At 32.6% G+C, this 22963-nt stretch overlaps 1 protein-coding gene across 1 annotated transcript; it reads left to right on the top strand.

The window, feature by feature from the left end:
* The first annotated feature begins 16366 nt into the window (after positions 1-16366).
* On the top strand, positions 16367-21591 carry LOC120119387 (protein STRUBBELIG-RECEPTOR FAMILY 6-like). Its single transcript, XM_039139192.1, has 16 exons — positions 16367-16631; positions 17301-17433; positions 17524-17595; positions 17684-17749; positions 17831-17902; positions 18015-18086; positions 18200-18271; positions 18359-18424; positions 18517-18579; positions 18668-18984; positions 19481-19764; positions 19903-20174; positions 20395-20527; positions 20713-20855; positions 20935-21091; positions 21248-21591. The coding sequence occupies exons 1-16, from the start codon at positions 16529-16531 to the stop codon at positions 21398-21400; spliced, it is 2178 nt and encodes a 725-aa protein (XP_038995123.1). The 5' UTR covers positions 16367-16528; the 3' UTR covers positions 21401-21591.
* The last annotated feature ends 1372 nt before the right edge of the window (positions 21592-22963 follow it).

Raw genomic sequence — 22963 nt, 5'->3', positions numbered from 1 at the left:
ATGTGATAATAGAAGTATGATAATAAGAGCTTCGAAAGAAGTGAAAGGTAATAAACCTGAAGGTAATAGCATTCACCTGCCCTGGCCAGGCAGGGAGAAGAGCGAACACCTCAGGAAATGCCTGTATAAAATTTGAAAAATTATTCTTCATGTTAAAGAATGTTCTGATGTGTTTTCAATTTATACTTCTTTAACTCATAGAATGAATGTATCAAATTAGTTGATAAAGTTGCTAGCACCCAAGTTCAAGGGTGGATTTGAGGAAGGTTCTATTGTTAGAGACCTTTGGTTGAATGATATGATAGAAGGTTTTCATTTCTTCAAAGTGGAGATGTTGAATTGAGTAGTTTTGTTACTACTTTGGTAAGTTAGAGTATGGTGGACAATTGTCACCATAAGAACGTTAAAAGATTAAATGATGTGATTAAAATTGTATAAGAGTTCAAGAATAAGTGCATTGATGACTAGTTTATAAGACGGATGAAACTAGAATACACGAGCTTGAAACAAGGGAATTACACCTTGTATGAGTATGATTATAAGTTTATTAAGCTAAGCAGAATTGCTGCTGAGTTAATTCCGACTGAAAATGATACATGTGATTTGTTGTTAGGACTTGCGCCTTAAATTAAAAGAGTGTTACTGGTTTTGAATTTGTTATCGTTCCAAGAAATGGTTAATTGTGTTAAAGCTTTAAAGAGAAAAAGCTCAAAACGAAAAGTTTGGAGAAATAAAATCTTAGATGATTAAGAGAATTATTGCTTCATAGAATTTTAGCACCATCAAAGAAAGGTAGAGATTCTGGTTCAACTTTAAACCAGACATGAATTAGTTGTATTCTCCGTCAGAGAATCAAATCAGATGAGAGTTCGACAGACTCCAACAGTAGGTTTGATCTTGAAAGATTAAACAAAGAGTTAATTGAGGATAAGTCAGGGTTAAAAACAACCCTTGTGAATTAGGTTAAAAGCTCTTTTAGAAGTTATGTAAATCGAAGCAGAAAAAGTATTTTAAATGGATTAGATGAGTATTGAAATCTGGTGATTTTTTTAACAGGTGGAGAAAACATAAGTATAAGAATGGTAAAGAATAAGGTTTTGTGCAAGTAAAGTTGACTATCAAAGTAATGAAAGCGTGATAAGGAGTGATAATTAAGGATAAATATATGTGATATAAAAGAGCATGGAAGTATGAAGAACATGATATGGTTTAGTTATAAGACAATGCAGATTATAAAAAGGATAAATGGATAAAGACCAAGGAATGGATTAAGTGTTTTGCTAGAAATTAAATAATGTGAAGGATAAGAAGTATTTTAAATGTATCAAGTGAGGTAGATACTGTTTTTGTATTTAAGATGGAAAGAGTTAGCGTAGGCTAACAAGATTATGGGACGGAATGTTTTGAAATTACAAAATTTCAAGATATGGTAGGTTATGATAACCAAATATGAAGTGAATCTGGATACAGTTGTATACTGTGATTATAGTAAAGTGATAAAGTGAAGGAAGTGAGAATTCAAATGTTTGAGTAAAACTAAGGATTGATAAGAAGAGTTTAAGTATGGGTACATCAATGATCAGTTTATAAATAAAGGAAGTTAGAATCTTAAGCTTGAATAATGGAAGTGACATGGTGTATAAGATTAAATGTTTATTTGATTAGTTGATTAGTAAAGTTATAAAGATATAATAAAGACTGGTAATCAGAGATAAGTTTAAGTGATAGGAAAAGAGTATGTGAACATGAAAGAAAGATACGATTGGTGTATAAGAAGATTTTGATTTATGAAGAAAATGAAAGGATGAAGTTTAAAGAATCAAATGTGATAAAAGTTATGTTGAGATATAGATTATAAGTTTAACCAGAAGTAAGAAAGGTATGTCAGGTAATATGAGAAATTGTTTAGTTATGCAAAGTGTATGTTTAATTGGTTATGATGAAGATTTAAGGTTATGTTTCTTGGTCAAGTGGATGTAGTCAGAGAAATGAATAAAGATTTATATGTATTAAGGAAGTTTTGGAGTCAGTCAAGTAAGAATGAAATAAAAGTTTGGTTATTCTTGAAAGATAATTGAAGATTGACAAGGAATTTGATTGATTTATGAGTTTGAGTCATAAGAATTAATGTTATTGTCTATCTGATAAGTGACATGATAGGAGATATAAAGTAAAAAGGTAGTCGAATAATTGAAAAGATAAGAACCAAGTTATTAAAGATGATACAAAAGATTAAGTTCAGAAAGCAGCATAAGAACGTTAGAAGATATGTTCTTCTTAGGAGGTGCAGTGAAAATTCGAGGACGAATTTTTTTAAAAATGAGGGGAGATTTGTAACATCCCAAATTATGAGTTAGTGACCAAATTGTAAAGTTTTAGAATTTGATGACTAAAGTAGAAGAAAGAAATAGTTCAATGATTATGGGATATATATGATGAAGGTTATTTAGTAATTATTAAAGGAAATAAAGGGTAAAATGGTCATTTGATCATTTAAGGAATTAAATAAATGTGATAGTGGGGATATATATATTTTACACGTGGGAAATGAGGGAAACAATGTTTCCAGAATTCTCTTCTCCTCCTTTCTTCTTTGTGCGGGAAGCTCCAGCTCAAAGGTAAGTTTCTTTGTTTATAATTGAATTGTTGATTTTAAGGTTGGGTTTTGATTATTAGATGATAACTAAGCTTAAGGAAAGCTTAAATCATCTTAAAAGCAAATGATGGTGGAGTTAGGAGAGATTAAAGATTTAGAGTTTATAAATGAAATCTTGGAATAAAGTTCATTTCTTAAATTGGAAGTTAAATTTGACTTGTCAATGGTTAAATTAAGAGATTTGGAGTGATAGAATTGGATTTAGAACATATAGAAAATTTGGTATGATTCTTGAATCTCATAAGGAAGATAGGATTTTGAGGTTAAAGATGATTTACATGGATATAAGCTAGTTCAAGTAATGGTAGTTGAGTTTAATGTCATAAGAGGGGCTTAAAATAGAAGAATTAAGGGAAGAGTTGATGATTTTCGTGCTAAAATGTCAGTTCTGGGCAATGTGCATCGATGCACATTCATTGTGCACCGATGCATCAATGTTAAAACCCAGAAATTGTTTGAAGGTGTATCGATGCATTGGTAGTGCATCGATGCACTATTTTAAAATAAATACATCGAATGCAATTAGTGCATCGATGCATAAGGCATGCATCGATGCATCCCAGTAATAAACAAACATCGAATGCATTTTATGCACCGATGCATCAGTAGTGCATCGATGCATACCTTCATTAAAAGATGACATTGCCTTTTCTCTTAGTCTAAAGAGTGAACCATTAGAGTATATTAGTTATAATACTAATATAGATCTATGTATGATGATGTAGATATAGAACGTGATCCCGTTCCGGATCAATTGAAGGATTATAATCGAATCAAAGCAAAGTTAAGGTGAGTGCACATTCTCTAGTATATGAGGTTCAAGGGAAAATAAGACTTGTGATAAGTCTATTTCCAATAGTGAAAAACATGAATTCATAGAAGTATGTATTTGTTATGAATTATATTTGTGCATGAGTATATGTGTTATTGATATGAATATGGTAAGTAAAAGGGATTAATAGTGATGATAAGAATAATAATAAGGATAATGAAATGATAGGTATATGTGAATATAGGTATTGATGTGTTTTGTATGTATTGTAAGATGATATGTTTATGTGATACATGAGGGTGAATCCTATGTTTATATGAATATGAGCTCATATGAGAATTGACATGAACTACGTGATTACATGTATATATGAATGAAACCATGAGCTTATATGAATATATGATATGGTTACATGAATATGTAAAAGGATATAAAAGATAATGCCCATGTTATGTGTCATGAGAGCTAGGGGTATAGTTGGCATGCCAAGAGTCGATGGTACATATGTTCTACGGAACATCTGGACAAAATTACCTATGTCTTTCGAGACATATGGACAGTATACCTATGTTCTACGGAACATATGGACAGAATTACCTATGTCTTTCGAGACATATGGACAGTATACCTATGTTCTACGGAACATATGGACAGAATTACCTATGTCTTTCGAGACATATGGACAGTATACCTATGTTCTATGGAACATATGGACAGTTCACCTAGGTTCTTCGGAACCTATGGACAGTTGCCGAGGATCTTTATGACCTCTGGATAGTTACCGAGGATCTTTATGACCTCTGGATAGGTCCTGCGGGACATTGATCGAGCTGTGGTGACATCATATGTGTGCACAACCTCAATGTACTCACATACCTTAAGTTCTCAATAGTGTACATGGGTTAATAAAGAGATTAAACAAGTATACTAAATGTGATATGTATATGTGACTTGTTATATGGAATAGATTACATGATTTACATAATGGTGTATTGTTTGGTTAATGCATGATATGGTAAAGACAAATGTTTATATAAGAGTGTTAAATTATAAAGATTAATGATAGTGAATGAGAAATGTTAAACGTGTTGATAATGATATATGTGCATGTGTGTACATGTTGCAGAAATTCTATATGTGTGCTTTTATATGATATGATTGTAATACTAATTGCTCATGCATTTGATATGAATCATAGTTGTATTACATGTTTATATGCCTCACTAAGTTAACGACTTAGCGTGTGATTGTTTCACACGTAGGTTTCGAGAAGAGTAACGAGCAATGTGGAGCAAGACAGGTCAGTTCTCCTTACCAAATGTCAGATCAGAAAAGAGGTGAATAATACATATTTTAATAAATAAAGTTTTAGTTGGCATGTAATCAAAAGAATATATATATTGTGTAAGCTCTGAATAGTTTTGTAAACGTTTTGAATAAGTTTTAATGTTATAAAAGTTTTAAATTTCCCTATTTTTTTCTATAAGAGTCAAAGTTTGAAAAGTCAATGTGACACCTCGGACTCGTATCTGGGTCGGGTATGGGTTGGGGTGTTACAGACTGCGTGATAGATTACCATCCCAGACAGGCAAACATTGTAGTAGACGCCTTGAGTAGGAAGTCGATGTCAGAGTTGTGAGCCCTCCTTGCACGGTTGAGCTTGTCTAGTGATTATGGGTTGTTAGTCTAGTTGTGAGTTGAGCCAGAGTTAGTTGGCAAGACCAAGAGGCTATAGATTTCATATGATCGTTTTAAAACCCAGGTTGAGCAAGTTCGTCGAGGCGAGGCACCAGTTTTTGAGTTGCTCGAATATGGTGAGTTATACCTCAGTGGGTGGTTGTGTGTGCCCGTAGACACCCAATTACATAGTAAGATCCTTTGAGGTACATTGCATCCCACTATCAATTCACCCAAGTAGTAATAAGATGTGAGCTTCGATAGTTGTATCCATTACAAATCTAGTTATATCTATTTTTTTGAGTATTTCTATGACACGACTTATCTTCCCAATGTGAAACATATTCACATGTGTCTTTGATAACTTGAACATCAGATATTCAACTGGCATCGGAGTATCCTTCTAAGGTAGCATGATCTTGGGATAATACAATTCATACTCTTAAGTATATGAGCTCATAATTACTTTTCAGAGGTTTGTCATAATAACAATATATTTGTTTCAACCTTTTGTTGAACATATATGCTTATCTTTATTGACATAACTCATATGGTGTCATTTCATTTTTTCATAGAACCTTATTTAAAAGGTAATTAACCGAAAAAACAGCTTCCCCCACATGTTCTGCGATAACCTAGAACTTCTTAACATTGCATTCATCATTTTCTTTTTAAGAATTAATTCTTCTGTTTTGTTACTCTATTTAATTTAATAGAGTGTGATGATATCACTTTATGAATAATTTATTCACCACCATAATCACCTCATAACATCTTAATTTCTCTTGCTCTTTAGCAAATATATAACAATACTTTTACTATCATCAATGAAGGTAATACAATATTTATTTCTTCTTGTTTGTAAAAGTAGTTCAAATAAATTCATTAAACCGACAGAAACTAAATTCTCAAAATTAAATTTATTTTCAAGATCTCACTTTACAAATATTTCAATATTTCCAAGAAAACAAATTAACGATTTATTTCTTTCTTTCAAAATAGAATCATATTTAATTCTTAAGAAAATAAATTCAATCCAACAATTTATTTTCTTTTACAAATGAGAAAAATATATAAATCCAACTATTTATTTCCTTCTAAAAACAAGAATCATACAAGATTCCCAAAAATAAATATAACAATTTATTTCCTTTTACAAAACAGAAAAATAAATCCAACGATTTATTTTCTTTTATAAAACTGAGAAATAAACGATTTACTTCTTTTTACAAAACAGGAAAATAAATCAAACGATTTGTTTCAATTTATTTCCTTTTACAAAATAGGAAACTAAATCCAATATTTTTTCGTTTACAAAATAGGAAAAATAAATTATACAATTTATTTCCTTTTACAAATCAGAATCATATAAGATTCACAGGAAAAATAAATTTAACGATTGATTTCCTTTTACAAAACATGACAAGAAATCCAACGATTTATTTCCTTTTGCATAATAAGATCCTTCAAGATTCCTAAGAAAATAAATTAACCAATTTATTTATTTTTACAAAATAGAATAATTCAAGATTCTTAATTCAACTATTTATTTTCTTTACAAAGTTAGAGTCATTTAAGATTCTCAGGAAAATAAATTCAACAATTTTTTTCTTTACAAAGTTAGAATAATTCAAGATTCTCAAGGAAATAAATTTAACAATTTATTTTCCTTACAAAGTTAGAATCATTCAAGATTCTCAAGGAATTAAATTCAAATATTTATTTTCCTTACCAAATTAAAAGATTCTAATAATTAAATAAATCTAGTGATTTCTTTCCTTTATATTTTGTTAATTGACGGGATTAATAACATTAAAACCTGAAACATATATATCACAACTCGATTCTATTTAACAAACAAGAATAAAAATGAATTAATCCTTTAATTTTACCAACCCAATAATCACAAGGAACTAATTTTTTTATTTAAGTTTTCATAATCCAATAATCGAAAGGAACTAATCTTTGTTCGCAACCCAATAATCAAAAGAAACTATTCATTTGATTTTAATTTCCACAACCAAGTAATCATAAGCCTTGGATTAAACTCCGAATTCGTTTGTATCTACAAAATTTCTCAAAAGAAATTATTAGTACAATAAAAAAATTCATAGTCTTCCAAAACACAATCAATAATTATTATTTAATAATAATCATAAATATCAAAGATGATTTTTTATTCATGCCATATTTAATATTCCATATTAATAGACCCAAGTTATATGGTAATAATATCGTAACAATAATATCATGAATAATATCACGATTAATGCTCACATACACTTTTGTGGGTGAAATCTCACCATAATGACATTCCTCAATAATACCATAATATAAAAAGAATAACATTGATTCTTTAATTGCTCTACATTTATAGACAAAAACCACATATGAATTTTTTTTTTCATAAACAAAGAATCACATTTATTCTTTTATTTGTAAAAAGGCAAATCACCATGTGCTAGTCATCGTGAGCTAATCACCATGCATGTGTATTTACACAAGTTGATTCCTATGTGAGCTTGCAAAACAATTTACAAAAAGCTCATGTACCATTACAAAAATTCAAATCAATTTCACTTATTTTAGATGTTTATTATCAAATAAAAACAACGCTTCAAACTTAGTAACCAACGTTACTTTAACGACAATTTCTATTAAATAGATTTGTCTACTTTGAAATTAAGCACACCCGTTAAAACGATAGGATAAATCCCAAAAACGAGTTTATTTGCTTATCTCAATTTTCTAAGATTTTCGAATCGCCTTGGATTTATTTCCCCCCAGAAAAGTGGAAAATAGAGTCCGTCTTAAGATTGTTAGAAGTATAACAATCCGAGATGATACAACGATAATAATAAAATATATTCAAAAATTATAAAACAAATTAGTTGGTACCTTGTCCACCTTCCGCAGCATGCAATACTAATCAATTGGCATGCTAAGGACAAAACCAAATTATATGTAAGCGATGATAAAATCAAGTAATTCCCATAAGCCAATTGATAAATCTTTTCCAAATTGCAGCAAAGGATAATCGATTCCACGGCATGACTTCATCGCAAAGTTCGTAAACATGAATCAATAATAAAAATAAAATAATTAATGAGATAGAAAAATTATTCTATTAAATAATCGAAAGGTGTATAAAATATAAATAAATACATGATTAGAAACGGAACAACCGATTGGAAATGAGTCGAGGCTTACAACTACACGGTTTCCTTAAGATATTTTCGGCTATTCATGGTGCTTGAGATATTTGGTCATCTGTCTCCCAGGATACAACAACAAGATGATCAGCGCACAGTACCACAACATTCAAGATCACGAACTATTCCTTGCTTTCATTTATCATCGAAAAACTATAGGAGATACAACTTTTTGAGTAATTTTTAGTTGTTTTGAATTGTGTTTAACCTAACATGTTAACACGGTATTTATAGTGATTCCACATTATGAACAATTATAAATTTTTGACCTAATAAAGTATTATGAGAATCAAGCAGTTAAGCAAATTCTAAAATTATTGTTTTGATTAAAGGAACCTTTTAATATTTATCCTCTTAATTCAAAAACAAATTTTAAAAAAAATATATACTATATATTTGAGGGGGGAAATATCTCATATGTGGGTTAAAATATCTACAAGCCCACAAAAAGTCCGACCAGCTCGGACATTAACCTTACCACATTATGCACGTCTGCACATGTACGAACTAACAATTAGTTACATGTTTTTCTCAACAACGTTCGGATCAATTTCTCATTCAAAGATTCAAAAATATCGATTTTTCTGACATAAAGGATATTAAATTATTAGGGATTAATCAATTAACTCCGGCCAAACATCGATGAACTACTGCCTTGGGAATCGACAAGCATCGAGCTCCAACACAACCCTACAGCTCTCTCTGGGGCATGTGACGATGGTCACGCCCCTCGTGGAAACATGCTTGTTGATGCAATCGCGACAGTAAGAGTGACGGCAACGTTTCGTGGTGAACACCGCTTCAATGACATGGCATGAGAGCCTCTTGAAACTGCAACTCTTTAGGCATATTTGTGGTCAGATGGAGGGAAGATTCGATGATCAAACAGTTCTGACATCAGAAGTTGGTGTGGTTTGTGCCATCATGGATGTCTTTGCTTATTTGGTAATTAAAGTTGAGTGATCCTTTTAACAAGATGGAGAAACAAGGCTTTTCAACTAACTTAGCATCGACTACTTTCTTCCTTCAAGGGTTTTCTCTCAATAATCTCCACTTTTTGACTTATTTTGCCTTCACTCGGCCTTCTATTTCAATTTTTTTGGGCCTAGAGATTTTGAAGGGTTGGCTATTAGTTTTTAAGTTTTTAGTATCTAAACTATTATTTTTGTTCTATTTTAATACAAAAAATTTATTTTTCTTCAAAAGCATGCCTAAATTTAGTTTAAGTTTCAATTTGATATTAATGAGTTAAAAAATTAAGAGAATTGTTGATTTGATATTGAAGACACTAAATTTGTCCACTATTATTACACATTACATATTTACGTTAAAATATTATTAATATATATATATATATATATACACTTAATTTTTTTATATTACAGGGCCCAATATACGACAGGCCCGTTTACACGTGCAACCCTAGCTCCATCTTTTCCACTTGTGCTATTTCACTCCAGCCGTCAGATCCGGGATGATCCAAGGGCCCAGATCAAAGATGAAACTAGGGTTTTGACCCTAGTTGCTTACAGCCATTTCTCACCCATCTCAACAGCGTCGCACGTTTCGGTCGAACACCCTCCGCACGCAACCATCGCCGGAGATCTCGGCATCAACAGCAACAACCAACCAAGAGCATTAGAAGTCTATTTTGTATAGGATTCTAAAAATAGTCTATTCTTTTCCACTATAAATACATATAATCAAAACCCTTTGGGACATTGGGAGAATACACAGAGGGTTCACGAAATTAAGCACAAAAATACCACAAAATAGAGAAAGATATATAAATCTTTGTAAAGCTTTCGAAAAAGAAATAAAAGAGGTATCTTTTTTACCTATACTGCTTCGGTTCATGCTTGCATGTTGGTTGCTTTCGTGCTTTTGGTTCAAAACCACTCGAAGGAGCGTTTTAGCCGATGAATGGAGGGGCTTGGTCAGGATCTTCTTTTGTAGATCTAGCCCCTGAGGCTCATTTTTTTATAAAAAATGTTTTGATTTTTGAAAACTAGATTAAAAGAGCTTTCAGATTTTTTTTAAAAAAAGATTTTTGCCGCCAATGAACGGCATGAGGCGGCGCGGGGCGGCTAATGGTCGGTTTCTGGAATTGGTGGCATGTGTTCTTCAACTGAAGAACAAAGCCAGAGAGAATAAAAAAGGGGAGGGGGAGGCTCTCGCGCAAGAGGAAGAGAAATGAGAATTAAAGCCAAAGCATTGGCTTATATACCGACCCGAGCGAATCCCCTAGGGGATCCGCGTGTTTTTTTTAAAAAATAGGGTAAACTGTCATTTTTAAAGCGTTATCTTGACCCCTAAATTGAGTTTACACTTTAATATTTCTTTTCAATTTGACCTCCAATTTATGGTTCTTTCAATTTAATCCATGCGCAACTTAATTTAATTTATTTATTTTATTTTTTTCTCGTTTTTATATTTGTTAGGATTTTCGGAAACTCGAATTGACAACCAGAACGGTTTTTAAAGAGGGGTCGGAACGGTTTTGTATGGGAGTAAGGAGATTGAAAGATAGAGAATTGCACAACGATTTATAGTGGTTCGACTTTCTCAACCAAAGTCTATGTCCACTACCTTAGCTCCTCACCAAGGATTTTCCAACAAATTCACTAATTTGTTCTTTCTTTTGAGGATAAAAAGTAACCTTACAAACTCCCTAATTTTTCTGGGCTAAACTAGAAGCTTTCCCTAGCTTTTACACGGGCTAAGCTTGTATTTATAGCTTGGAATGTGTTTGAAGTCGTATATAGCCGTTGGGGATGTTTTGGAGCCGTTGGGAGATAAGAATCCATTAATAAAACAGTTTGGAGCGTGGGGGAATCGGTACCCCCTCATGGGGAATCGGTTCCCTAAGTGCAATATGATTTCGATCGTTAGACAGGGGGGAATCGGTACCCCTGGGGGGAATCTGTACTCCCTGAACATTCTGTTTTCTCGAAGCCAAAAACCTGCAGGGGGAATCTGTACCCCCTGGACAATATGATTTTTCTTGGCTTTGAAACGGTTCGAAATACTTTGTAAAATTGTTTTAAAAATAGTTTAAGTATAAAACACAATTTTACACTTTAGTAAGGATTAAAATGAACTTTGAAACACTTGGAGTAATATTTTTATATTCGAATATACTTAGAAAATATTTTGTAAAATCTTAAAATTCATTTAACTTAATTTGTTATATCGAAACATCAAAATTTTTTCAACAATCTCCCCCTTTTTGATATAACAAAACATTTGAGTAATTTTAAGATTTTGAAATCAAGTTTGAAATTACTCCCCCTTACTTTAACACTTCTCCCCTTTAACACCTTAACACTTCTCCCCCTTTTTGTTAAATCAAAAAGACTCTAATCTTTGAAGTTCAAAATAACTTTGGAGAGTAAGTAGTAAATTTGACATTTTAAAAATCATTTGAAAAAAAATCAAAGCTCCCCCTCAATAAATGCATTCCAAATAAAATTTAGCTTTAAGAACAAGACACTTAAACAAAATTGGATTTCAACAAAGAATAACAAACATGTTAGTAGCACATGAAATTCAATATATCCAAGACTAAAATACTTTATGCAATACCAATTGTTGAAATTTGATATCAATACCAATTGTTAAAATTAAGTGCATATGCATAAAGTTTTCCAAAAATGTTAGAGATATATCATTTTCATTTAAACCACATGCATAAACATTCAAATTTAGGTCAAAAATTTTAAAATTTGTAAAATCAAAGTATTTTAAAAATTGATATCAATTGTTAGAGAGATATCAATTGCATTAAAACCAAATTTGACCTAAATTTTATTATGATGAACTAAAAATTCATAAAAATTCATATAACTTTAAAATGTTCATCATAATCATCTTTTCAACATACATGAGATTAAAACAATGATGCATAATCATTTAAAACCAAAACTCATGCATGCTTAAAATCAAATGAGCAACCAAATAACCAAAATTAAAAGCATTAAGCTTAGAGGTTACCCATTCCTTTTTCATGTATAGCTAGAGTATCTTGAATATCATCACTTTCATCACCATTGCTCCCACACACCTACAAGAGACATTTAAGTAGATTTTGGTATCCAAATTGCTTTGGACCCTTGGACGTTAGTTTTAATGCCCCTTGTTCCTTTCGGAACCCATACTTGCCTAATTTTAAAATGTTTTCCTTTCTTCAAAGGACAAGTATGTTCCAAATGACCATGATAATGACAATGTGAGCATATTGTCATTATTGAACTAAATGAATTATTTAAAATGATTTCTTTTTCTTTTATTAAGCATTCAAGCTTAACTTTTAAATCAAAATTTTGTTTTTCAAAACTATCAATTTTTATTTTTGAAAGCTCTAAATCCTTTTTCAAAATTTAATTTTGGCTTTCAAAATCTATTTTTGTTTTCAAAGGAAAATCGTTTTCAATTTTAAAATTTGAAATCATTTTCTTATATTTGGAGTTCATGGTCTCAAACTCCGAATATAACCTATTAAGAGCATCTTGTAACTCATCAAACGTCTATAAATTAAATTCATTTGAGTTAGAAGATACCTCGGGCTCTTCGTAAGCCATTAGAGACACCACCTTTGTTGGTTCTTCTTTCTTGTTTCCATGGATTTCCTCGAGCTTATTCCAAAGCTCCTTGGCACTTGAACATGAAGAAACCCCTTCATAGATTCAGGACCAAATGCACAAAACAACATGTGCATAGCCTTGGCATTAAGTTGAGCTTTCTTCCGTTCTTTGTCACTCCGCTTCTTCTCCTTCTTTTTTGGAGAAGAGTAGCCATTCTTGATTATCTCCCATACATCAAGATCATTGGATTGGATGAATACCTTTATTAATTTCTTCCAATGATGATAGTTGACTCCATTGAAGTATGGAGGTTTGTCGGTTGGTAGGGAGTCTTCCATGTGGAACGAGCCGGAGGTGGAAGCCATCTTCTCGGTTGTGTAGGGAATTGGTAGAGCTTCTTCTAGGATCGTCTCAAGGTGGTTAAACCTTCTTAACGAGTTAGGCTCTGATGCCAATTGTTCGGAAGCTCGAATCGACAACTGGAACGATTTGTAAAGAGGGGTCGGAACGGTTTTGTGTTTAGGGAGTAAGGAGATTGAAAGATAGAGAATTGCACATCGATTTATAATGGTTCGACTTTCTCAACCAAAGTCTACGTCCACTACCTTCGATCCTCACCAAGAATTTTCCAACAAATTCACTAATTTGTTCTTTCTTTTGAGGATAAAGAGTAACCTTACAAACTCTCTAGTTTTTCCGGGCTAAACTAGAACCTTTCCCTAGCTTTTACACGGGCTAAGCTAGAACCTTTCACTAGCTTTTACACGGGATAAGCTAGAACCTTTCCCTAGTTTCACTAATTGTGTTTTATACTTAAACTATTTTTAAAACAATTTTACAAAGTATTTTGAACCGTTTCAAAGCCAAGAAAAATCAGATTGTCCAGGGGGTACAGATTCCCCCCCAGGGGGTATAGATTTCCCCTGCAGGTTTTTGGCTCCGAGAAAACAGAATGTCTAAGGGGTACCGATTCCCCCCAATGGGAACAGATTCCCCCCAAGGGGTACCGATTCCCCCTGTCTAACGATCGAAATCAGATTGCACTTAGGGGACCGATTCCCCATGAGGGGGTATCGATTCCCCATGAGGGGGTACCGATTCCCCATGAGGGGGTATCGATTTCCCCCACGCTCCAAGCTATTTTATTAATGGATTCTCATCTCCAAACGGCTCCAAAACATCCCCAATGGCTATATACGACTTCAAACACATTCCAAACTATAAATACAAGCTAAGGACACTTAAAGAATGAAGAGAACAACTATCCAAGCAATCAAACACAAGAGAAGAGTTTTTCAATAATATTACATTATATTATATACGCATATATTTTTCTTTCTTAACTTATTTATTTTATATTATATTTATAATTATCTCCAAAAATAAGCAAACAAACACTTATCTCAACAAATATTTTTCTAATAAACTATATTTTTCTAACATATTATCTAACTTTTTTTGTGTTTAATATATTATACGTGACTATTTTCATGAATTTGTTTTTGCATGGAAGATTTGTACCAATAGTTTGTTACCTGACGTACCTGACTTCATTCTAGTTTGAAATAACATAATCCACTAGATCTAAATAACTCGTGTTAATAAAAAATAATATATGTGAAATTCGTCAGAAAAGAATAACGAGTTTTATAAATATTAAATATTATAAAAAATATAATAAAGGACAAAATAATTTATGAATTATCATATGAACCTAAATAATTTCGACTATAACAATCTTAAACTAATTTTAAATGAAAACAGAGAAAAATGAATTATTATTATACTTTCTTACTTTTGGGGAATTTATTATGGGGCTATAATTCATGTACCTTTTTTAATAGAATGGTTTTCTTATATGAGTTTTGGTGGTATCCATGAATTCCCCCCAAACTTTCTAACCTGACCCAACAGCTTTTTGGCTTTACAATTCTAATTTATAATATCTTATGCCATTTTATTTTTTTCTCTAAATCGTTCGAATCTTTCTTACACTATTTGTATATGTTCTTCATATTTAAAATGTATTTATAAATAAAATAGGTTCATTTAAGTATTATATATAATCAAACCTACATAAGCAAATTTATCCTTATAAGTATATTGAAAAACTAAATAAACGTATATTTACGTCAAATATGGATTTGTAAAGCCACCTAAATAACTAATAAACCAAAAGGAAGGTTGGGTGCACATGCAACCAATTCTGGTTCTGAGAGTTTAGTGCCACACACATTCCAAATGTCATAATCATTCAACTCATCACCAGTCTAATCATTTAAGAATCTATACCTCAATAAATATATTAAAATTTAGGTACATTATAGGTTTAGTATCTTAACAATCACTTTTATTCTGTTTTGATCACCTAGTTATTTTATTTTTAAAATTATACTTAATATTTAGTTTTGATTTTATTTTGGTTACCCATCATTAAAAAATCAGCGATGGTGCTGATGTGCCTAAAAAGATAATGCCACATCATCATTAAAAAATAAAAAATATCATATTAGTAATTTTGATAATTTTTAAAATGTGAGTGATTAAAATAAAACTAAAACGTAATGTTAGTCATAATTTTAAAACAAATTGAATGACGAAAACGAAATAAAAACAATAATTGAGATACCCTAAAATTTAGGCACAAACCTAAATAATTATTAAGAGATAAATACTGTCAAAAACAGAAGGCAAGACCAACTCAAAATCAATGGTCATATGCTTACACAGATTAATACTGAATTCCAAAATAAAATGAAATCTTCAAAGTCAAAAGCGCAAGTAATGGATAAAAGAGTGGTAGCCTCTTAAAAGTAGCAATTATCAAAGCTACATACACCCACCAAAAGCGCATCCAACTCTCGACTTCTTCTTTTATATATGTAAATAAAGTTTACTTAATAGATAAGTATATAAATATATTTATAGTTTTAAAAAGGTGAACTATGTAAATAGTCTCTTTTATGTTTATGGTATGATCGAATTTGATCGCTAATTTAAAAAAATATGAGAAAATAATCCCTAACGTTATCGATACGTTTGATTTTAGTCCCTTAACCATTAATTTTTGTTAATCCTATTTTGTTTAATTTCCTTTTGTTTAAGTCCCTAACATGGTTAAAAGAATAAAATCGAACGAGAGTTAACAGCTAAGAGACTAAAACCGAATGAATCGATAATGTTAGAGACTAAAATCCAATAGATCGATAACATTAGAGAATATTTCTCCTTAATTTTTAAATTAGTGATCAAATTCGGTTAAACCGAAAAACATCGGGGACTATCTACATAGTTTACCCTTTAAAAAATCATCTTATGTATTATTTATTAAATTAAAATATTAATTATATTTGTTTCCTGTAAATGTTAACTTTATTCGTGACTTTTTAATATTTTCTACATGTAAATAAATGCTACAGACAGAGAAGGTAATGTAAAATTATTAACATTTCCCTGGTTTTGGATTCTTCTGGTAAGTCGTGTCTGCCAGCTTTTACTTGGTTATAGTGGCTAAAAGGCTTAAATTTTGTAGAATTTTTTAAAAAGTATATTCTTTTTAAAGAATAGCTATAAACCCAAAATTCATTTTTGGTCTGTGGGAGCTGGGAAGTGACCAGTTTGGAGAGAGATGGTGAAGAATTGGAGAAAAGGTTTGGTTTTGGTGCTGTTTACACTCTGCATTTTGGGGTTTAAGCCCCCATGTTCAAATGCAGCAACAGATCAAGGAGACGGTTTGTGTTACTTTGCTTCTTCCCTTTTCATCTTATTTGTGATTTTTGGTGTTGATTTTTGGTTGTGTTTCTTATTGTTATCTGCTTTGAGCTGCTTGTGGCTTGAAATGAACTTCCTTGATTGCATTGTCTTTTTCTTTAACTTTGTTAGTGTTGGTTATTGTTTATAAAGTTTTCACTATGCTTTTCAAAGATGGATTCTTGTTGATTATGGGGATAAGATTGTGAAGTTTTAGTATTTCAGTTGTCACTTTAATTCAGAGATTTCTAGGATATGTATTCCTGGACAAGTTTATAATCTTTTTGGCTTTTCTCTGAATTGTTGCTGACTGAAAAACTCAATCTTTCTACCCACAGTTGAAATTGCAAAATGGTCCTTCCTCTCTGCCTGCAATGCTTAAGCTTTTTCTCTCTGTTTGGAAACGAAATATCGACCCTTGAAACCGATATTTTGTTTTTCGATGTCCATGTTTTGTTGGTGTTCCAGTAGTTTTGGCTAAATTTCTGACCAAACATTTTACAAATCTGTTAAACATTACGTTATGTGCATGGAAGCACACTGCTAGTACAATGAATGATTTCGATGAATTGGTTTCGATGAATGTTTAGAATAGAGAAGTGGAATAATTTAAGACTTGTGATGAGAACTTGTCTCCTTGGGATGTGCAGCTTCTGCCTTAGGGGTTATGTTCAGCAGTTTAAACTCACCGCCGCAGCTAACTGGGTGGACCGCTAACAATGGCGACCCTTGTGGGCAGCCCTGGAAAGGTGTTACTTGCTCTGACCAACATGTCACTGAAATGTAATTTCTTTGTTTATGATTTTCATTCAAGATGTCTTGTCCTAACTCAGCTGATGCTAACTATAAAACGTTGCCTTTTTCTTTCTTCAGTAAACTGTCGAATCTTGGACTTTCCGGTTCAGTGGGTTACAGCCTTCAAAGTTTGACATCGTTGAAGGAACTGTAGGAAATTTAATCTTTAATAGTGGCTTGGTTTTCTTTTCTTATATTTATATGTTATCTTTATACTCTTATTTGAACAAATCTGCAGGGACTTGAGCAATAACAATCTTGCTGGCGATATACCATATAACATTCCTCAGAACTTGCAGCGATTGTATGGATCAAACGTGCATTTGTTTGCTTTTCTTTTTTTCCTTTAAGGATTTTATTTAACATAATGTTCATTTGTCTGCAGAAATCTTGCATTTAATCAATTTACTGGAAGTGTCCCTTATTCCATCAATCAGATGCATTCTCTTCAATACCTGTAAGTAATGTTCCAAATATTCGTTTTTCCGACATGAAGTCTGTAGACATTTCTGGAAGTGTCCCTTAAACTCTCGTGCTCTTCCTTTTCTTTTCCATTTCTGGAAATGCAGAAATCTTGCACATAACCAGTTGCAGAACCAATTGAGTGACATGTTCGGACCACTTTCTTCCCTCTCCACATTGTAAGATGTTTTTCCTACCACTATTCAGATTATATTGTTTTCCATAGATGTCTGTCTTTAAGCCGATTTAACTGAAAGGTTATGTTAACAGTTATCATCATTCCTTGCTTCAGGGATCTCTCTTTCAATTCTCTGACTGGTGATCTCCCTGAGAGTTTTAAGAACCTTACTAGTATGAACTCTATGTAAGTATTATCGGAAATATCTTTTGTGGAACAAATGTATATGGTCGATGTTGAATTTCCATAAATGTATTGTTTTCTTATTTGCAGGTACTTGCAGAACAACCAGTTTACAGGCACTATTGATGTCCTTGCCAATCTTCCCCTTGAAACTCTGTGGGTAACCCATATTTCAGTCTTTTGTTTCCTTATATTGTAAATAACCCTGTAATATTGACCTTTGTGATAATCGCTTCTCCCTCTCACAGATATGTCTCCAACAACCGTTTTACCGGCTGGATACCTAATCAATTGAAAAGCATCAATTTGCAGTAAACATTTGAACTCATTATCGAGTGCCTGACTTCAGTTTTGTATAAAGTTCTTTGCAATTTCAATCTGAATAATAATTCATTGCAGGAAGGATGGTAATTCATGGAGTTTGGGGCCTGCGCCTCCACCTCCACCTGGTACCCCTCCTGCCACTAGAAATAATAGAAATCACAAATCCAGTGGCAATAGTTCACCAACTGATGGAGCTTCTAGTGGTTCTAGTGGTGGGGGTAGCAAATCGGGGATTGGAAGTGGAGGCATAGCAGGAATAGTAATATCCATCCTTATAGTCGGGGCTATTGCAGCATTCTTTCTGGTGAAGAGAACATCTTGGAGGCCATCCTCAGATATTGAAATGCATGATAATCAATCGTTTGCACCTCTTCCTTCTAATGAAGTACAAGGTAACTCCTCGTAGTAAATCTGCAACTCGGCATGGTGGCCAGTTGAATGTGACCATAAACCTATCTTTACTGTTTGCTCAGTTGCATGTAATGCTGCTGCGTTGGATTTATCATGAAGAGATCTTGTGTCTTTCATTGCAGCGTCACAGTTATAAACTTAGGTTTGTAGTTATTAAATATATTAAGAATATTTACTAATTTCATTTAGAACATATTTCCTTGTGTAAGTTTGGACTCCGCATGAAGCATGAAATTTGCGAGTGTAAATAATAACTATAATTTAAGGTAGTAGAAAAGCAAAGAACTTATAATGTAAACAATTCAGTAGGTTAGAAGAAAATATGCTTCAATGAAGATTCCTTCTTGACTCCATGAATTGATAAGCTTTCAATTTTGAAGCATTTTGTTTGCTTTTCTCATATCTATGTTAATTACTTTTTTAATAATCTAAAACCTTTTTAGTTTGTTCTTTCTCATGGTTAAAATTGTATTGCAGAAATAAAATCCATACAGTCTTCCTCTTCAGTTGACGCCAAGACCTTTGACACAGCTCCTTCGATGAACCTCCGACCCCCACCTGTTGACCTTCACAAATCATTTGATGAAGAAAACTTTTCCAAAAATCCCATTGTTGTTAAGAAAGCTTTCCCAGCTCCTGAAAATGTTACATCATATTCAATAGCAGACCTCCAGATGGCTACAGGCAGTTTCAGCGTGGAATATCTTCTTGGTGAAGGATCGTTTGGGTGTGTTTATCAAGCTCAATTTAATGATGGCAAGGTGTGAGTCTCCCTTCTGCAAAATCTGTAGCCATTGTCGTTGATCTCCACAATTGTTTGCTAATATTGTCATTTATGTGCCTTAAGAATTTTCTACTCTGTACTCACCTGGCTGTGCCTTGCGTTCATACTGCCATAGGTTCTTGCTGTGAAGAAAATAGATTCGTCAGCTCTTCCCAGTGAAATGTCTGACAATTTTTTAGAGATGGTTTCGAACATATCCGAGTTGCATCACACAAATGTCACAGAGCTGGTTGGCTATTGTTCAGAGCATGGACAGCACCTACTTGTCTACGAGTTCCACAAAAATGGCTCACTCCATGACTATCTGCATCTATCAGATGAGTACAGCAAGCCTTTGATCTGGAATTCCCGTGTCAAAATTGCTCTAGGGACTGCACGCGCTTTAGAGTAAGTGGATAGTTCGATAATGGACAACAATAGCTATTATTTCATCTCATTTTTATATCATCACCACAAACGGAAGGAGCTAAAGCTGAGTCCCGTCTCCAGCATCTTTTATTTTCCTCTCTACTCTTCTTTTCCACTATGCTATGTTTTGACATTTGCATCATCTGAGTCTGTATCTTGTACAAGTTTGCAAACTCGATAAAAAGGTTTTCTTTTTCAGGTACTTGCACGAAGGTTGCTCTCCGTCTGTTGTTCATAAGAATATCAAGTCGGCAAACATCGTACTTGATGCTGAGCTCAACCCTCACCTTTCAGACTCTGGCTTGGCAACCTTTATTCCAAATGCAGATCACGTAACTTTTCCCACTATCTCTGCTTGTACAACATTTATTTGATCGATGGAATTCCTTATTCTGGTTTCTTGCATTGCATATCTTAATTGGCATTCCTCAAAGGATGAGGCAGGCTTTGACATTGGTCAATCGATAGGATTTGTCATTGGTCAATCAATATAAAAGTGTCTTCATTCGGTATGCAGGTATTAAGTCGTGATGATGTTACTATGTCCGGATACGGTGCACCCGAAGTTACAATGTCTGGTCAGTACTCTCTTAAGAGTGATGTTTACAGTTTTGGAGTGGTTATGTTGGAACTTCTCACCGGACGTAAGCCATTCAATAGGTAAGGAATCACCTACGAAGCATTTGGTTCCATGTATTAGCATCCCACATTTCTAACTAGTATGCAAGTGTTTTAACAGCACAAGGCCAAGATTAGAGCAATCTTTGGTTCGATGGGCAACGCCTCAGCTACATGATATTGATGCTCTAACTAAGATGGTCGACCCTGCGCTTGAAGGGCTTTACCCGGTTAAATCGCTCTCTCGGTTTGCAGATGTGATTGCTCTGTGTGTACAGGTAAATGTCTTGGTCCAAAAATACCAAAACTTGAGTCCTTTTTCTCGTTTTATCTACATTAGATCTCCAATGATTCGGATAAGCAATGAATTCGGAGAAAATAACTCGTAAAATGCTTCATTGCTTTAGCATTTAACTGATCTTTTTTATCAACAGCCGGAGCCCGAGTTTCGACCTCCTATGTCAGAAGTGGTTCAAGCATTGGTTCGACTAGTGCAACGAGCTAACATGAGTAAGAGAACAATAGGGACAGATCAAGGTGCATCCCAGAGACGCAATACTGATGATTCACATGAGTACGTGTCTTGAATGGATAATGCAGTAGGCGCTTGACTGTTTCAGAGAAGAGGACTTGAGATCAATGTTATTGTTTTATGGTAATATTGTTTTAGCTAATAAAATATACCTCCTCTAACTTTAGCTTTAGTTTCAAATTGGTCCAGCACTTTGTAATATGATTATAACCCCATTAGTTGAAATGACAAAGGAGGAGTGTTAGAGCAGTTGTATTGATTGGTCATGACATATAGGCCCGAGTTGGACATCCAATTGCTTCGATAAGCAACGGAGGATGTCTTATATATATTAAGATTATATTAAATATATATATAATATATTAAAAAGATGGACAACTAAATAAATAGGGACTCAAATAACGAGAGATATATACAAATAAGGCTTGATTACGTAGGGATCTTTATGTAAATCATAGTATCTATACGCTTGAGTGACCCCTTCTCATTATGAGAAGTATATAGTCCTAAATGTGGCAAATTTTTTTCTCTAAAAGTTATAAACTAGTCAGTTAAAATATTATTATAAAATAAATTATTCATCATTAAAAATTAAAACGTATATTTAATGCGATCTAATATAATATATTTTATCGTCAAAATTCATATATTATATCAATTTTATCATAATTTAAAACATTAAAAAAATTCAACTCTTCATATTTAGAAATTTTATTAATTTATTTATTTTTACAATATTATCAAATCAAATAAACTCATCGTATCAAAGCAATAATTAGACAATTGTATATTATCATAAAGTATTGCTCTTGTACAATAAAAATAACATGATAATAATCAGGGCTGAAATTAGAAATTTATTACAACGGGGTTAAAATATTTTTTATTTTCTATAAATATAATTTTTAAATGAAGGGTTAAAATATTAATTAATATTTAAAAGTAATAATTAGCAGGGGCCCATGATAATAATATAATATTTCTAAGTTGGGAACAAGAAATTTAAGAAAATAAAAATTAAATAATTAAATTTTAAATATGAAAGATTAAATTTATTAAATCATTTTATATTAAGACGCAATTAAAGATTGTTTAAGTTTTAAGAAATAAAATTATTAACGTCAGATATTTAACGACGGTGTTTATAATAATATTTTAATAAATTTATTTATAACTTTTAGAAAAAAAATGACTTTATTTCCCTTGACCCATTGTTAAAAGTGAAGGGAGTCTCTTTGCAATATGTTTCGAGACGTAAACCAAGGTCCCAGGTCAAAGTTAAGCCTTTAAAGAAGACCCACAACTCCGCATTCAAATCGAACATTAGCCATTGGATTTAGTAAAACTAAAAGCCAGGCTCCCTCGTGATAGCGAAGAACATTTTTTGCGATAGCAAAAAACATTCTCGCATGTCGCCAAATCGATCCGTCTATATTGAGCTTCAACCAATCCTAAGATGGAGTAGTCCATGAAACATTACGCAGCACATGGATATTATATTATGGGTTCCCTCAAAGTATCTCGCATATCATCAACGAGGTTGGATCAAGTGGTAAGTAACTTGATATCGTTTAAATAAGTTCTCGAGTTCAAGTCATTGTATATGCAGAAAATCATT

The sequence above is a fragment of the Hibiscus syriacus genome, unplaced genomic scaffold (assembly GCF_006381635.1).
Source record: "Hibiscus syriacus cultivar Baekdansim isolate YM2019G1 unplaced genomic scaffold, ASM638163v2 tig00110332_pilon, whole genome shotgun sequence".
In the NCBI taxonomy this organism is placed as follows: Eukaryota; Viridiplantae; Streptophyta; class Magnoliopsida; order Malvales; family Malvaceae; genus Hibiscus; species Hibiscus syriacus.
Note: the sequence above shows the minus strand (reverse complement) of the source record. Positions and strands in the feature narration are given on the sequence as shown.

Coding starts and splice junctions, on each gene's coding strand:
- LOC120119387 (XM_039139192.1), top strand. CDS start 16,529: ATGGTGAAGAATTGGAGAAAAGGTTTGGTTTTGGTGCTGTTTACACTC. Junction 16,632..17,300: donor AGCAACAGATCAAGGAGACG/GTTTGTGTTACT, acceptor TGGGATGTGCAG/CTTCTGCCTTAGGGGTTATG. Junction 19,765..19,902: donor CTCAATTTAATGATGGCAAG/GTGTGAGTCTCC, acceptor ATACTGCCATAG/GTTCTTGCTGTGAAGAAAAT.